Here is an 18,076-nt window from a genome sequence, read left to right as displayed (position 1 = left end):
ACGAAGGAGGAGCCCGGCCAGGAGGCCACCCACAGTGCCTAGTCCCGCCACGTGCCAAAGCCTCCCCGAGTCCCGGCAGAGTACTTCCGGAGAAGCGGACTGAGTGGCCCAGTCTTTCCCTATAGGACTGACCGTGGGTGCTACTGGGACGTAAGTCGGGGCTTGATCAACCCTGGCTGGGTCACCTGGGCGAGGGTGTATGTTGTATGTTGCGAGACCCGAAACACCATATGACCCCAGGTTACAACACTGATGATGCGTCCCAGTTGCATCCATGTGATGTATTTCTTTATTATTATATTTTATTATCAATTAAAATAAATGGGTGTAGTGATACCAAAAGGTCAATGGGGTAGCCAGAAGGAAATTACAGGGCAGTTATAATGGCAACAATCAAATCAATTACTGTAAAAGATGAGTTATATGGTATACTGTAGACTGTTAAAATAATGTTAAATAAACAACACTGTTCCTGGTGGCATAAGAGATGTGGAAGGAGTTTGCACAACATCAGTGTGAAAACAAACTTGTTTTAATTAAACTGAAAGCACAAACAGAGAGCTGACACCTTGTTCACATTCAAAGATCATTCATACAGTATGACAACATTTTGTGAACAAACAGAAGCTAAATGTATTCTAAAAGTTAAAAAAAATAAAAAATCAGTTTATTGACGTCAATTATTTTTGAAAAACAAGCATAAACACTTGTAGCCTGGCGTAGCTAGACTATATCACTGCGTGGATATGAGTCTGGTGCTTCCATGAGGACGTTTTGTTTCCCAAGGTGCGGCATCAAAACAATGGCCCTCGACGCAATTGGTTAGACCTACAACCAACTTCCAATTACAGTCTCCCATATTCGAATACTGGGCCCTGATTGGTTACACACGTTTTCTGGAGCAGGAAATGGATTCTCTATGGAGCGGTGCCAGACCCAAATCGCAGAGTGCAATTTTTTTTTTGCACTCGCAGATTCGTCTGGTCCCAGGCTAAAACACTTGAATAATGAAGAAACACTAGGATGAGCAAAACATGACATTATTGGTTTGAGATGAATGGCTTTGAGACAGCAGGTCAAATATGGACAAACAAGAGTTTAATATCAACTGTACAATAACATACTTGATGCATAATTATTTTAAAGAGAATCTTCCTTAATATAGGTTAATAAAATCATCTGTACATATTGAAGTTATAAGAGAGAGAGAGAGAGAGAGAAAGAGAGAGAGAGAGAGAGAGAGAGAGAGAGAGAGAGAGAGAGAGAGAGAGAATATATAAACCCTGAATATATTGGTGAAGATCCATTTTATCCACTTTATCCACATGTGTGATGTTGGGTTGTCCTACACAGCTGTATCTAAAGAGATGAGACAAAGTCACAGTAAACATAGAGTATAATATGTAACCTGTTATTGTCTCCGCCAGGCCGAAAGGCATGGCGAGTGAGTATGTTTTGCCGTCCGTCCGTCCGTCCGTCCTTCTGTTACCAGCTAATCTCCGCCACCGTTGGCCCGGTCGCTGTGAAACTGCACACACACACACTCCCTGGATGCCACAGCAGAACCTCTGCCCAAAATGTTTCACATGGGCCCGTTATAGCGCCACCAGGAGGCCGATTTGTGCAAAACACATTTTTTGGATATTACTCCTACAGATTTCATCTACACATCACGCAAATCGGTACACAGTATCTCTATAGTCATGTGATCAAGACGGATCTGTCCGATATTTCATATTCCATCCATTGGCTAAGGTTGGCTTCCAAAGTTGGCAGGATTGGTCCGTTTTGAACAAAATGTCTCAAATCATGAACGCAGCGTGTGATTTCCGTGAAAATGTGCACGCACATTCCCACTAGGCCAAGGAAGAAATGCCACCCTTTTCACATTGGCCTGTTATAGCGCCACCAGCAGGTGTAATTTAGCAAAACACATTTTTGCAACAAAATGCCTCAATTAGCTGTTCACAGACGGACGGACACACACACACACACGGACACACACACGGTCACACGGACGGACGGACGGACGGACAGGGGGTAAAACATACTCTCTCGCCATGTCTTTCGGCCTGGCGGAGACAATAACCAAATTAAATTAGTTTCAATTAAAGTAGATTACAATATTTAAAACGTATGTACTGTACCATTGTCATAGTCATCGGAGTGGATTACTCCATAGACACTTGTGTCACCTAAAGTGAAACAAATAATCATTAATATGGTGCAGAGCATGTGAGCGGAGCGGAGCAACGCGATTTTGATTTGAGCGTGGAGCCGGCGGGGGCCGCGCACCGAATGTTTGAGCATGCCCGGTTGCACGGACTCAGACACACAGACATCCAGCAGTGCACAGCGCACGTCCTTGATCAAGATTTCATTCAAATTTCTACTTTTTTTTCTTTTCTTTTTTTTTTTTTACTGTTGAGCGGCCCGGTTTGAGCGGAGCATGGAGCTGGAGGTGCGCAAATCAACGTGAGCAACACCACGCCCCCTGGAGCGCCGAGCGGCATTTCCACCCGCTCCGCTCCGCTCACATGCTCTGATATGGTACTTATTTTTGTTTACTTCATACATGTTTCAGTTTTATTATTATGCTAATTTGGTGAAAATACAGATTGACTGACTTTAATATGCTACCAAAAAAATATTTATTGTTGAATGGATGAAGATTTATTCTTAATTTAAAATGAAACGTATTATATTCATTACTTATTATACAAGACTGACCGTGCTGCAGTGGGCAGTACACATCATCAGAAGCACCACTTTGATTGGTCGTCTGGTCTGCAGCAGAGTGCTGATTGGTTCCCTGATACTGAACGGGTCTGTAATTAGAAGATAAATGTTTAATAGAAATGAAGGGTAAATCAAGATGGAATGAATCTACTGCTGTCATGTTGATGAATAGACAGAGATATCAACATTGTAGACTACTTACCTGACATAATCTGGATCTGTGAATTAAAAACAATAAGTTGTACCATAAATAACAATCTAACAAATCAAATAATACTTCTGAACATGAACTGTTTTGTTTATTGTTTATTGTGGATCCTCATTAGTCATCACTGTATAAGACTCCTGTGATCCACACAAAAGACAAGACTTTCAGAAATACCAATAATAACATTCCACAATAAAAAAAACAAATAGAGAAAAAAAATCTTTATAATTTTACTGTACCAAGCTCATAGTCATCATGGTGGCTGATTACCCCATAGATGTGTGTATCACCTATAAAGTAAACAAATATGCACTGGTGCTTATTCTTGTTAATACAAACATGGTTTCACTTTGGTCAACTTTGGTTAATTATTATGATAATTAGGAAAAACTAACACAAAAAAGTCAGACAGACATTAATTAACTTCCAAAAAGTACATCCATTGTCTATTCAATGAAAAGAGATGTATTTTTAATTTAACGTTATACATTAGGGGTGTAACGGTACGTTTTAACAACGATTCGATACGTATCACGATACTTGGTTGTCGATACGATACATGAACGATACAGGTTCATTTAGAACGATACGATATGTTTCGATTCAGTGATTTAGTCGATACGATACATGAACGATACAGGACAGGTTAGTTTAGAACGATACGATTCGATTCAATGATTTAAAATCGATATAGTAACTATTTATTCACCCAAAAATTCTGTGTGAAAAAATAAATACCTGGATTATACATTCATTTAGATTCAAATAAGACCATGTAAAATGATTGGTTCACAGACTGACCGTGTTGCAGTGGGCAGTACACATCATCAGGAGCATCACTTTGATTGGTCCTGTGGTCTGCAGCTGAGCCCTCATTGGTTTCCTGAGATTGAATTGGTCTGTAATTAAAATAGATTTATTAGAAATAAAACAGAAAATAAGAAAAATAAGACGGAATGTACTGCTGTCATGTTGAATAGACAGAGATTAATACTGTACTTACCTGACATAACCTGGATCTGTAAATTAAAAGCAATAAGATAACATATTTGAACCAAAAACATATACAATGTAATAAAGTATTTTCTATAACAATGTTTAAAATATATGTATGAAGTGAGATTGAAATCATTGTATTAGATCTTTAAAAAGTAAAAAATACTGTACCATTTACATCATGGTGGCTGATTACCCCGTAGACGTTTGTGTCGCCTAAAAGTAAACGAATAAGCATAAGTTAATACAAACATAGTTCCACTTCAGTTAATTATTCTGATAATTACAACAAAAAAAAACAAAGACAAAAAAATGAAACAGACTTAAATGAACTTCTAAAAAGGACATTCATTGTTTAATCAATGAAAGAGATGTATTTTTTTAAGTTATACATTCATTTAGATTCAAATAAGACCAGGAGTCAGAAGTGTCCTTAAAAGGATTGGTTCGCAGACTGACCGTGTTGCAGTGGGCAGTGCACATCATCAGGAGCATCACTTTGATTGGTCCTGTGGTCTGTAGCTGAGCTCTGATTGGTTTCCTGAGACTGAACCGGTCTGTAATTTAGAGATACACAACATTTAACAGGAGTTAAATAGAAAACAAGATGCAATCTACTGCTATCATGTTGATGAATAGACAGAGTTAATACTGTACTTACCTGGCACAACATGGAGCTGTAATTTAAAAAAAGTACATACGTAAGTGGTACATAAATCACTGATCCTGAGTTCCTCAGTGATTGTAATCTATATGTAATACATCTAATGTTATATTTCTCACTTATAGATGTTGTGTATAGACACAGAAGGATGGTCAGCTGAATCACAACAACAAGTCCTACAATCAACCCCACTGCATGCAGAGAACTCACTGGAGGTTGAGACACTTTAACAACAATACAAATATTCATAGATTAGTATTGGAGTATTAGGCTGCAGTGCTTAAAAAAAAACTTTGTCTCAGCTACTTCTCTAAACCTGAGGGACCACTGTCTATTATTTTGTACACGTTTACAAACAAAGCTGGATTGATGTTTCCCTCCAAGTATTTGAGATTATTATTAGTTTTCAAATTATTACCATACACTAAATTACAGCAAAGAAAAGTAAAACATGAATGGGTTTACAGTACCTCTCACTGCCATCCAGCTCTGTGGTGACTCTCCTCCAGAATAGTTACACTTGTAGAATCCCTCATCAGACTTAGATACAGCAGGTATGATCATCTCTCCATTGGTTTTAGTTTGGACCAGTTCTTCATTTCTATAAAAGTCCACGTTGGAGAGAGACAAGTCTGCTCTGTACTGTTTGCATTGAAGAGAGACAGAATGTCCCTCAGTCACAGGGTGAACAGGACTCACCAGGATGACAGGACTATCTGTAAAACAGTTAACACGTTTTTAAAAAAACAGCATGTTGTAATGAGTGGATGGAATGCTACAGTATTGTTAGGTAGTGAACGAAGTAACTGGACTCACTATGTATTGTGATGTTGACAGCATTGCTGTACTCTCCCAGTCCAGACTCACACCAGTACACTCTGGTGACACTTTCACCTCGATTCAGATAGATGTGTTGATAACCATTTGTCTTCACACTCAATTCAGTAGAGTTTCCCTCACAGCCCACTAAGCCAGACTTAAACTCAGAGAAGAAGTGTTGAGTTCTGTTAGAACTCACTGTGAGAGAAACTGAAGAATGAACATCTAAAACACAACAGGTGATCTGAGGTCAAACGAGTGCAGTGTTATAATGACATAGTGAACTAATCGCAGGAACATGATCAACAGGATCAAAGAATGTGAGAGAAAATAGACATACTGTTTAGTGAGACTAGATTAGAAAACAACCTAGACAAATTAAGAATTATTGATTATTAATCACTCACCGCCAGACCACACAAACTGAGGTTTACTGATCGAAGTGTAATAAACTGGGTCTCCTCTCCCAGCTCTACACACATATCCTCCTGTGCCTGTAGGATCATGAATGATGTAGGAACCTTCTACAGTTCCATGGAGGCTACCAGGTAAGAGCTCATAAGTGTAGGAGTTGAGTGGTGGTTTAGGAACAGCTCTGTACCAGTAGAACCTCCAGTCTGCAGATGATTCTTTAACGACCTCACAGCTCAGAGTCACTGAGGCTCCAGGACTCAACCATGGAGGAGACACACTGAGAACAGCTTGAGGTGTGTCTGTTGGTAAACACATTCATATGCATTAAAAAAAACATTGTTTATTGTACTGGTTTCACTTACTGTATGATATTTATATTTCTTGCAATTCCTGATCTCAAACTATAATGACCGCACTGCCATGTCATTCATTCTCTCTAGATTAAGATGAACCCTATTGATTTTGGTGACCTAATGACCTTTCCTGTAACACCACCCTTATGCTGCGTTCACACAGGCTGCTACTAAAGATACAAAGGTACAAAGTGACTCAGCATATCTGACACTGAGTCGCTGTTGAAGTGTGGATCAACATGCTCGTTGATGTCTGCACGGATGTGTGTCTGGTCCAGAAAAATATGAAGGAAAATATTAAGCCTAGGGTTAAAAAGAACACAACACAGGCTGACGGACATAATTACTTTTACTCCCATTATAAACACAAACTGTATGAAAAGGGAAGGTGAGTGCAAATGATTAAATACATATTGTAGCATTGTAGTTGCAGCCAGCTCAACTACACACATCCAGTGGTAGAACAAGTAGTTTCCTTAAACGTATCAATACTGTGAAGTAGAAATACTCTGTTACAAGTAAAAGTCCGGTAATCAAAATGTACTTGATTAAAAGTACAAAAGTATTGGCATCAAGATATACTTCAAATACCAAAAGTAAAAGTACTCATTATGCAGAATGTCCCGTTTCACAAGGTATCATATGTATAAAATGTATCTAAAATATTTTGAAAATAGCAGAACTACAAGCTCACAACGCGTCGTTATGCAATGCGTTGTGAGCTTGTAGATCGGCTATTCTCAAATAGCAAGTTTAAATAGGGCTGAAATAGTTAATGTATGTTTTGTAATAATAATTCAAATCTACAAAGTAACTAAAGTTTTCAAAACCGTAATTGTAGTGGAGTAAAAGTATAATATTTGAAGTAAAAGTATTGAACATTGGAAATACTCAAGTAAAGTAAAACTATCTCAAAAGTGTACTTAAGCACAGTACTTGAGTAAATGTAATTAGTTACTTCCCACCACTGCAAACATCAGGCATCACTTTGTATCTGTCTTCAGGGACGTGCATAGATAGACTCTAGGTGGTGCTAGAGCACCTGCCGTTTTGTCCTCTGGACAAGCAAGTGCCCTTTTGAACGTTTTTTTAATTTACAGTGTTTGTTTGTTTTGTTTTGTTTTTTACAGTGTAGCCTACACTGTAGGCCTTACAGTATGTGGTCCATGGTGACATCGATCAATTCTGGATTAAAAGCTTCTAATATATTAACAATGCCCAAAATGTGCGTTGTAATTTTGGCAGACATCTCCCTACATGTGCCCGTGGCACTCCCATGCCGTGCCCCTCCCTTCCCTCTCAACGTGAACGTGCAGCGCAGCACGCAAAGGGGTTTGGGTCTACAGAGGGGCGCTACAGCAGCCCACACACACACATCTCCCCTTCCCGAGCCGCCCGCAAACTCAAAAGAGTTGAAAAGACTCATCTCGTTATGAGTTTATGTTTATGAGACTGCTTCTCTGTGTAGTCCTACACTTGTATTATGCCTCAATGGGCCGTCATCTCCGTGACCAGGTCATTGAGAGTTCAGAGTGCCCACTTTTACTTTCGCTTTAGTTTTGACCAGTGTGCTAGTGGTTAGAACCAGTAGCCTACTTTTAATGTTTTTGCAGCAGTTTTAGCAACAGTAGGAGCCTGGATTCCCAACGTGAATGAAAAGTCGGCAATGTACTGAACAATATGCATTCATCCTATTATGCCAAGAGGAATGTAGCTCTGGTGGAGTGACCACATTTGAACTGAAGCCAAACAAAAAGACACATTGACTCTCTGATTCCAGCAGCCAGTAGAATTTAAATACTGGCTAATGATGATGATAATGATGATGATAAAAACCAGGGACGCCAGGTGTTGCCGTTGAGCCCTGCGGAGGTGTCGTGGGCCTATCAACAAAACACCAATGAAGGAGGGTGCCCACCTGAAGACCAGTGAAGTGTTTACCCCTACCCCAATACCAAGTGCTGATTAATCTAAGGGATTGTGCTATCTAGTACTATGAGCTCAACATTGGGGGTAGCTGCATTGAGTCATGGTAACATGAGTGTGACGTCATGAGGTCCGCCCGCCGGCTGGCCAGGCCGCCGGCCCGTCCTCCCTTTAGTACATTTTAATATAGGATAGGATGACAACACACATATTGCGATAAAATTCATATTTACCTGTACAAACAACACCAGCATCTTCACTGTGTCCACAGTTGTGTTTTCCAATCCCCCCATGGCTGCACTGTGAAAGCTGTGACTCACTGCCTGAACACCTGACATCATCCAACCAGATGTTTCCAACACCCTGTCCGAAGTGGGCGTTCCCTGGTGCTGACACAGCTGTTCCACATCTGCCTAACTGTCTACACACAACCTGGGCATCATCCAGATCCCAATCATCATCACACACCGTCCCCCAGATACCACTGTAGTACACCTCCACTCTGCCTGAACAGGAGAGTGAATCACCGACCAGCCTCACTGAATAATCTGAATGAGAAGAAAAACATTAAAGGATGACAATGATCAGCCTATAAGAAACCTTACCTACATGCAGGAGTGTCCTCATAATAAAGATTTGCTGAATTGTATGAGGCAGAATCTTAAAACATACACAGTGCATTTTAGCTGTGACTTTGATGAGTCCACTGACTGACAGTGAATAATGCTCAGTTCAAGGTGGTATTTCAATCTTCTGTACAGGTACATTAAGAATAGTTGTAGCCTACTTATTTATGTTGTATTGAATTGTTACAGTAATTTAGCAGAAAACAACCTGTTGAATATGATTAAACATCAGACAGCATATGGCTATTGAAATAAATACATATGCAATTACGACGTACAAGCTGTGCCTGTAATACATCTCACACTACTAGGCAGTCTGCGTTTCCACGTGCCACACAAGATGCCCTTTCTTTTTCACTTGAGCACCTGCCCCTCAAAATGTCTGTGCACGTCACTATCTGTCTTCCATTGAAAATGAATGGTAGCCTGTATCTCTGTAGCTGGCAGTGTGAACGCAGCATTAGACCAAAATGTAATTGATAAATTCCATGAAATCTAATTTTCCCTGAAAGACTATTTTAGTGACACCATGCCTTATAGTGCCACCCTTAGGCTAAAATACATTTTAAAATAAATCACACGGCATAGCTCATAATCTAAAAGGCAGATAAAAACAACAACAACAACAATGCTACAGCCTTGTCTGTCACTATTACTAATTCACTTTAACAACCATACAGAGTAGATGTGTAATATAGTGACATACTGATCATTAATCAGAAAGGAAAGATGACTTCAACACACATCTTTACTTGTAGACTTCCGGATACATAATACACAACAGGTTGCAGTGAACTAGACATACACACATGTATTAGCTGGACAAACATTATGAATGTGCATATTAAAGCCACAAGGTGGCAGCCAAAGACCACTCTACTTTATGCAAGCGGAACAAAATGAGACTTAATACATAATGATAAACGATGTACGTTATTACCATCGTGTACTCTGCAGAAAGTAGAGTATATGACAGATATGATGTTGACAGAGTGAATACAGAGAATACATATTAAATTAATATTCACCTTGACTGTGTCCATAGGAGAGGAAGTTACTCGGCACTGAAACACATTTGATGAGACAATATCAAGCTGAGCATAAATATCTTATTTTTTACTTTTCATAACAAACACAACACCAACACAGATGACTTAAGTTCAATATAAACAAATAACAACGAACAGTAAATTAACCATTCTGCTCATGTTGTATTAAAGTGGAACTATGTAAAAAAAAATATATGAATAAATAAAAAATGTTGTCCAATCTGTATGGTAGAGTATAATACAATACAATACAAGAATAATACAATACAATGCAACCAAGCATACAAATGGGGTGGTTGTATGTTGTCTCCCTGCTCTTCTATTGAGACGTTTAGATCCTGACCTTTGAGACGATCCTGTTTCTGGTTTGACACAAATTTGGACCTAAGGGTCAAGATTCAATTTATCCCCTGAGCAAGCAGGAAGGCTCTATTAGCTCAATTGTCAAAATGTCAGCACTTACGCAGGAGCCCAGGTTCAAATCCGGGGTAGAAGAGGAAAGTTACGTGGTTTGAGGAAAATGACAACCTTTCATAAGTACAGTGGCAATAACAATGTTATCTAATGCTGCACAAGAATGTGGAGAAAAAAACTTTGATATATGTTGATATCCAACAAATGTTTTGAGCATTGAAGGTAGCTAATCATCAATTGTGAATTAAATAAATAAATGAAAAAGAAAGAAAGAAAGAAAGACGGAAGGATAGAAAGAAAGGCCGTCTGTACTGTAGTTGCATCATCACTGTTGGCTCACCTTGGTTTGTTATGTTGGTTGTTTTGATAATAGTAAATTAAAACATTGTTAAAACTACAGCAAGGTGAGAACATTGGTCTACGCCTAGAGAATACTGATTCTAAAAAATCCCTAACAATTGAATACGTTGAAAAATGTATGTTGCTATATCGGTGGTGCTCAAACTTTTTCATGTCAAGGACCCCCACAATTATATGTATTTGGACCCCCATCTCAAAATATCTTGTTCCAGGGACCCTCAGAAGCAAAGATTTGCGTAAAAAATGTTTGCTTTGAAAAATATTATATTCAAAGATTTGCGGCAAGATTTTTCAAAAATAGCAGCTCATAGCGCAGCACAAAGTGACACGCTATGAGCTTGTATATCTGCTATTTTTGAATAGCCAAAGAATAAAATAATGGTTAGTGGTTAAAATATAGCTAAAGCTTAAAATGTCCCGGTCTTCATGAGTTAAATCTCAAATAAGCTTCCTAAGTTGAGTTGATACAATTCCTTCATTGAAGTAATGGATGAAATACTATATCAATAGAAGTGCTAGTAATAATAGTAATATACTCACAGAGGAGAACACAGAGCAAGATATGAGCCATCTTCTCCTGTGATGAACGACTTCTTGCTCCTGTTCATACTGAACTAATAACTATACTGATGAGACACAGAGAGAGAGAGAGAGAGAGAGAGAGAGGGAGAGAGAGAGAGAGAGGGAGGGAGGGAGAGAGAGAGAGAGAGAGAGAGAGAGAGAGGAGGGAGGGAGGGAGAGAGAGAGAGAGAGAGAGAGAGAGAGAGAGAGAGAGAGAGAGCTGTCCATGAGCTCAGCATTGTGGTTGCTTTGCGTAGGCCTATGTGAATTCTTTTTTTCATGTGGTCTTCCTCTTTTTTGAAGAGAAGCATAGATACAGATTATGATCTCATTCATTACAGGTCTAAATAAATATTATCTTAGTATGCAGGGTTTAGAAGTAGAAATAAATACATAAAAAACACCAACATGTCGGGTTTTGTTTGTCCATTCCTACAGTATATGCATGTTAGGATTATTGTTTAATACATAGGTTATTAAAGACAGTAAATAACATTATGAGTGAAAACAGACCAATAAGCTACATTAAACAGCATTATGAGTGTCAACAATGTAATAAGCTACATTAAACGGCATTCTGGATATGCATTTAAGTGCACATGCCGGGAGGCCAGTAAGGAGTGAGTGAGTTACAGTAGTCAAGTTTTGATATGACGTCATATTCACTATTGATAGTCTGTACACTATCGGACCAGAGCCTTCCAATGTAAAATTCAAGTCACTTCCCTTAATTCCTACTATTCGTTGAGCACTATCCAAGAAATGACGTGCCTAGGAAACAGGTGACGTTCAACAATCTGGCTCAAACTGCCAGACTGAGAAGCTAGGCAGTGGTGTGTTCTACCGTCAGATGCTGTGTACGGCGTATACCTTGAGATTTTTTTTCGTCGCTACCGTATACCTTCAAAAACTGTTTCATCCATTGAAAACGCGAGAGCGTATACCCACGACCACGCGCATCGTATCGTAGCGTATACCTTCCGAAAAAAACTAGAACACAACACTGAAGCTAGGTGAAAAAAGAAACAACCCAAAAAAGCTCTCCTCTGCTGTATCTTTATTATCAGTTTGTGTGTTGACTGCTGTCATTGCCATGGTGACTGAATTCCTATTGTGGGCTCAACAAAGATATTTCAGTCGGTCGGTCGGTCGGCCCGCCCGCCCGCCCGCCCGCCCGCCCGCCTGCCTGCCTGCCTGCCCATAGACATATAAAGGTAGACGCCTCCTTCGGCTCTGAGGCGTCTGTATCTCGGGCGCGCACCAGCTTCCGCCCTTAGTCTCGTGCGTCACAGAAGGGGACCACTGGTTGAGAACCATTGCACTGACAAGTCCCGGAAAAGACGCACTGTGATTGGCCAGTAGTCAAAGCGCTGTGAGCGCTGTGATTGGCCAGTAGTCACTATGAGTGGAGTAAGGGCGGAAGTGATAAGTATTGCGATACAGGTTGCTAAATGTACTGCAGAGGCCAATGAGGTATCTAGGTTTCTATATCTATGTGCCTGCCTGCCTGCCTGCCTGTCTGTCTGTCTGTCTGTCTGTCTGTCTGTCTGTCTGTCTGTCTGTCTGTCTGTCTGTCTGTCTGTCTGTCTGTCTGTCGGTGTGCGTGTGCGTGTGCGTGTGTGTGCATTAGGCCTACTACATAGACACAGAATGGACAACACAGTGTAAAGAAGAAGTATAAACCATAAAGTGGTGCAGTAAAACTATGCCTAAACCTAACCCTAACTTCAGTAAAACTATGCCTAAACCTAACCCTAACTTCAGTAAAACTATGCCTAAACTTAACCCTAACCCCTAACCCTAATCTCAGTAAAACTATGCCTAAACCTAACCTTCCCAATTATTTTATTACAAGGATTAGTTGGCTACAGTCAGTCCTATTGATTTCGCGCTGCCGCTCCACCGCCGGTAACTGCTGCTCCACCGCCGGCAGCCGCCGGCAGCTGCCGCTCTTCCGCCGGTAGCCCGCCGTTCCGCCGCCGGCAGTCACCGCTGGCAGCTGCCACTCCTCCGCCGGCAGTTCCACGGCAGCTTCCGGTGCCGGAAAATGCACTCGCTCCTTCTGATTAGGTATTATATACACAGCTTGCACACTGAAATCCAGCCTATCTCTATGGATAAAGGATAGGTGGGCCCTAGGGACATCTGGGCACCTCGGTGTAATCTTTTCCCCAAAAATGGTAAGACATTTAATTTTTGCAGTGGTGGACAGTAACGGAGTAAATTTACTTGGGCAGGCTACTGTGCTTAAGTACAGATTTTGAGTATTTGTACTTTACTTGAGTATTCGATTTTTTTAATACTTTCTACTTTCACTCAAGTACATTTCTAGGAAGCCTGTGAGGTACTAGTTACTTTTAGGTTGGCCGTTCTTTTTTCACCCTTTTTTTCTCCCTTCTTCCCTAAAATGCAATTGGCTACACGCTGAGTTCTTCACAGAAGGAAACCTATCAGCATACACTCTGCACTGGGATCTACATCATGGGTATTCAACAGGGAGTCTGCCACCCATTTTCTTTTCTGATATTTTTTTTGCTTTGTTTTATATATCTGAAAATATGCATGAATCCAACATACTATTAGTAAATATAAATTGTAAAAAAGACTACCCAACTCTACCCCCAACCCCCACTGTGTGGAGGACAGCAGCAATTTAGGCAACAGATAAGTTAAACAATATAGACCCAGTCTAGTAAAAGTATACATACTCCATAAAACTACAAATATGAATGATAATGATTCATAGATAAGCCCCAATACAAAGCCTGCCAACATAACCTACAGTAGCAGGTTCACACTCTTGAGTGTTACTTGCATAATGTCCTATAATGTGAACCACACTTCAAACCCACATATGTCTGAGAAATGTTTCCATTTCCTTCTTCTGCTGCGTGTTTTTAAAAGTGTTGCATAGCGAGTGCTGACAACTTCATTTGCTATTTGTGTGACTTTTATATTCTAAACTAAAACTTGTCAGACTTATCAGGATGAGAAAACAAAGCGACCTAACCTAAATTTTATTGAATGAGAGCAGGGTGGAGAGCTACTGTGGTTCAGCAAGACCGATATTTAAGAGAAGGGGAATTTCTCCTATGAAAGCAAACAGGTCACATGTTACACAGGTCACATGTTAAACTGCATGCTACACAGGTTACATGTTAAACTGCATGCTACACAGGTCACAGGTTAAACTGCATGCTACACAGGTTACAGGTTAAACTGCATGCTACACAGGTTACAGGTTAAACTGCATGCTACACAGGTCACAGGTTAAACTGCATGCTACACAGGTTACATGTTAAACTGCATGCTACACAGGTTACAGGTTAAACTGCATGCTACACAGGTTACATGTTAAACTGCATGCTACACAGGTTACAGGTTAAACTGCATGCTACACAGGTTACATGTTAAACTGCATGCTACACAGGTCACAGGTTAAACCTAATGCTACACAGGGACTAGGGAGTCACTCGTAACGTTGACAAAGACATTATTGCTGAATTGTCAGATGTCATGAAAGCTGCGAAGAAGCTGTGAAGAACACGCTGCTCTACTTCACCATTCTGAGGATCCATGGCTTTCACACAGAACAGTGTTGTCTGGCATGTCGAAGTTATGTGTCTAGTCTGGAGTTTTTACTTCTCCAAAACTGCACAGAGCTGGCTGACAATTTCAATGACGATGTCTGGGTTGTGAGCTGAACAGAAGTTCTGTGCAAGGCCACAATGCACACGCTATTCATGTTTCTGTACGACAGTCACAGAATGGTAAGCATTCTAAATAATAAGAATATACAGTATGGGGTCCCGCTTTTTAGGCAACAGATAAGTTAAACAATATAGACCCAGTCTAGTAAAAGTATACATACTCCATAAAACTACAAATATGAATGATAATGATTCATAGATAAGCCCCAATACAAAGCCTGCCAACATAACCTACAGTAGCAGGTTCACACTCTTGAGTGTTACTTGCATAATGTCCTATAATGTGAACCACACTTCAAACCCACATATGTCTGAGAAATGTTTCCATTTCCTTCTTCTGCTGCGTGTTTTTAAAAGTGTTGCATAGCGAGTGCTGACAACTTCATTTGCTATTTGTGTGACTTTTATATTCTAAACTAAAACTTGTCAGACTTATCAGGATGAGAAAACAAAGCGACCTAACCTAAATTTTATTGAATGAGAGCAGGGTGGAGAGCTACTGTGGTTCAGCAAGACCGATATTTAAGAGAAGGGGAATTTCTCCTATGAAAGCAAACAGGTCACATGTTACACAGGTCACATGTTAAACTGCATGCTACACAGGTTACATGTTAAACTGCATGTAACCTGCATAAAACACACACACACACACACACACACACACACACACACACACACACACACACACACACACACACACACACACACACACACACATTTCATGTTTGTTTGGTTGTTTGCTCACCCTTCTTTTTCTTGCCCACATGTTTGAGTTCAATCTGCGAATATGTCACATCACTGGACTCAGCTGCAGGCTCGCCTGAAAGAAAGAACCATAATATACAAACAACAAACAAACAGATTAACAGATAAATAAATACTGTACACACACATGAAACCCCACATTTAAATTGGCTACTCTATGCTACTCTAGCATTTTCTGTTTTTGAGAGCCTTTATGCCACCTGCTGGCAATATTAAACAGATAAGTTGACTTGATCACTTCATGTTACTGTGATTCAGATGCGTTGGTTAAATCTGTAAACATTCCCTTTAAAATGATGACTGGATTTTGATTGACTGATTCATTGACTGACTATTATGATTTTTCAAATTCCTACCATACATGTAACACTGAATTACAACAAAGTAAAACATGAATGGGTTTACAGTACCTCTCACTGCCATCCAGCTCTGTGGTGACTCTCCTCCAGAATATTTACACTTGTAGAATCCTTCATCAGACTTAGATACAGCAGGTATGATCATCTCTCCATTGGTTTTAGTTTGGACCAGTTCTTCATTTCTATAAAAGTCCACGTTGGAGAGAGACGAGTCTGTTCTGTGTTTGCATTGAAGAGAGACAGAATGTCCCTCAGTCACAGGATGAACAGGACTCACCAGGATGACAGAACCATCTGTAAAACAGTTAACAAGTTAAAAACAATCCACATGTTAGGATTCACACTGAACTAATACAAAAGCATGTTTTGAATGAGCTGATGGAATGCTGCAGTATTGTTAGGTAGTGAATGAAGTAAGTGAACTCACAATGTAATGTGATGTTGACAGCATTGCTGTACTCTCCCAGTCTAGATTCACACCAGTGCACTTTGGTCTTTCTTTCACTTGGTCTAAATAGTCTGTTCGCCGTTTTTCTTTTTCTTTTTTTTTTTTTTACGCCGTTTGGTGCCCCCCCAAGGGTTGGCGAACCCACTTTAACCCTGCATGGGTATAGTTCGGGTGGGAGTATATTTGTGGCTTTTACACCTGCAACCTTCCGATTCCCAAGTTTCAACTCTCCTAACTGAATACACTTGTATTCAACTGCCTTTCCTAACTGAATACAGTTTTATTCAAGTTATTCAAATTTCATTTGTAGTGGTATTCAAGTTAATTTTAATAATCTTTTTCTTATGTTAATATTTAACTATGTGATTCTCCTCACAGGTGATCTAGAGCTGCATGTCTGTCTGTCTGTCTGTCTGTCTGTCTGTCTGTCTGTCTGTCTGTCTGTCTGTCTGTCTGTCTGTCTGTCTGCCTGCCTGCCTGCCTGCCTGTCTGTCTGTCTGTCTGTCTGTCTGTCTGTCTGTCTGTCTGTCTGTCTGTCTGTCTGTCTGTCTGTCTGCGTCTGTGTGTGTGTCCGTGTGTGCACACATATGTTTTGTTCTGTTTTCCTCGTTGATTTCCTGTTTCTCTCAGTATCACTATTTTCATTTATTTATGAGAGGGAATGTTAGCTGTGAGGACCTTCTATGATACAGACCCCCATACTTTAACCACACTGTTAGCTGTGAGGACCTTCTATGATACAGACCTCCATACTTTAACCACATTGTTAATCATTTAGGTATCATTGTCTCATATGATAGAATATGAATATGTAGATTATTAATCATTTAGGTATCATTGTCTCATATGATAGAATATGAATATGTAGATTATTAATCATTTAGGTAACATTGTCTCATATGGTAGAATATGAATATGTAGATTATTAATCCTTTAGGTATCATTGTCTCATATGATAGAATATGAATATGTATATTATTAAATAATCATGTAGGTAACATTGTCTCATATGGTAGAATATCAATATGTAGATTATTAATCATTTAGGTATCATTGTCTCATATGGTAGAATATTACCACAGCAACATTTTTGGACCAGTTATTATCGCCGACTAAAACTATGACGAAAACATAAATATAAACCAAATAAAAACAAAGCTATGATGACCAAAACTATGACTAAATACACTAACGATTATAAAAAATAAAAGAAAGACTAGACTAAAATGTTAGTTGTGAGCTTGTAGATCGGTTATTTTCGGCACACAGCGGCCATTACGCCATTAATCAATGCATGCCAAACGGCTGATGACTAAAATGTGACGAAAATGAAATCAAAATCTGCTGTAAAAATTAGCACCGTTTTGGACCAAAGAGTTTTAACTGTGGTGATTCCACGAAGTAATTGTCATGTCTCAGATAACAGTGGTGTAAAGTAACTAAGTACATGTACTCAAATACTGTACTTGAGTACAATTTTGAGGTATTTCTTTCTTTACTGGAGTATTTTCAATACTTTTACTTATACTCCACTACATCTCAGAGACACATATTGTACTTTTTACTCCACTACAATTATTTGACAACTTTAGTTCCTAGTTACTTTGTAGATTCTAACTATTATTACAAAACATACATTAACCACTTCAGCCTTATAATATACTT

The 18,076-nt window shown here is 39.6% G+C and overlaps 1 protein-coding gene and 1 long non-coding RNA gene across 2 annotated transcripts; both read right to left on the bottom strand.

Annotated features, from left to right (window-relative positions):
• Positions 1–1,242: 1,242 nt before the first annotated feature.
• LOC311047566 lies at positions 1,243–2,831 on the bottom strand. Its single transcript, XR_014601016.1, has 3 exons — positions 2,731–2,831; positions 2,148–2,195; positions 1,243–1,359 (listed from the first exon to the last, which is right to left on the bottom strand). It is a non-coding gene; the product is annotated as an uncharacterized lncRNA (long non-coding RNA).
• A 1,106-nt stretch (positions 2,832–3,937) lies between these two features.
• LOC311047514 (sialoadhesin-like) lies at positions 3,938–11,164 on the bottom strand. The gene is made up of 10 exons (XM_084060258.1): positions 11,109–11,164; positions 9,774–9,809; positions 5,834–6,139; positions 5,424–5,651; positions 5,078–5,323; positions 4,727–4,831; positions 4,605–4,620; positions 4,403–4,500; positions 4,115–4,159; positions 3,938–3,966 (listed from the first exon to the last, which is right to left on the bottom strand). The coding sequence occupies exons 1-10, from the start codon at positions 11,137–11,139 to the stop codon at positions 3,947–3,949; spliced, it is 1,131 nt and encodes a 376-aa protein (XP_083916384.1). The 5' UTR covers positions 11,140–11,164; the 3' UTR covers positions 3,938–3,946.
• Between the last annotated feature and the right edge of the window lie 6,912 nt (positions 11,165–18,076).

Source organism: Gymnoscopelus microlampas, assembly GCF_963454915.1.
Source record: "Gymnoscopelus microlampas genome assembly, chromosome: 6".
Lineage (NCBI taxonomy): Eukaryota > Metazoa > Chordata > Actinopteri > Myctophiformes > Myctophidae > Gymnoscopelus > Gymnoscopelus microlampas.
This window is presented reverse-complemented; position numbering and strand designations above follow the sequence as displayed.

Coding starts and splice junctions, on each gene's coding strand:
- LOC311047514 (XM_084060258.1), bottom strand. CDS start 11,139: ATGGCTCATATCTTGCTCTGTGTTCTCCTCT. Junction 6,140..9,773: donor CTCCTATGGACACAGTCAAG/GTGAATATTAAT, acceptor GTTTACCAACAG/ACACACCTCAAGCTGTTCTC. Junction 4,160..4,402: donor GCACTGCCCACTGCAACACG/GTCAGTCTGCGA, acceptor GTTTACTTTTAG/GCGACACAAACGTCTACGGG.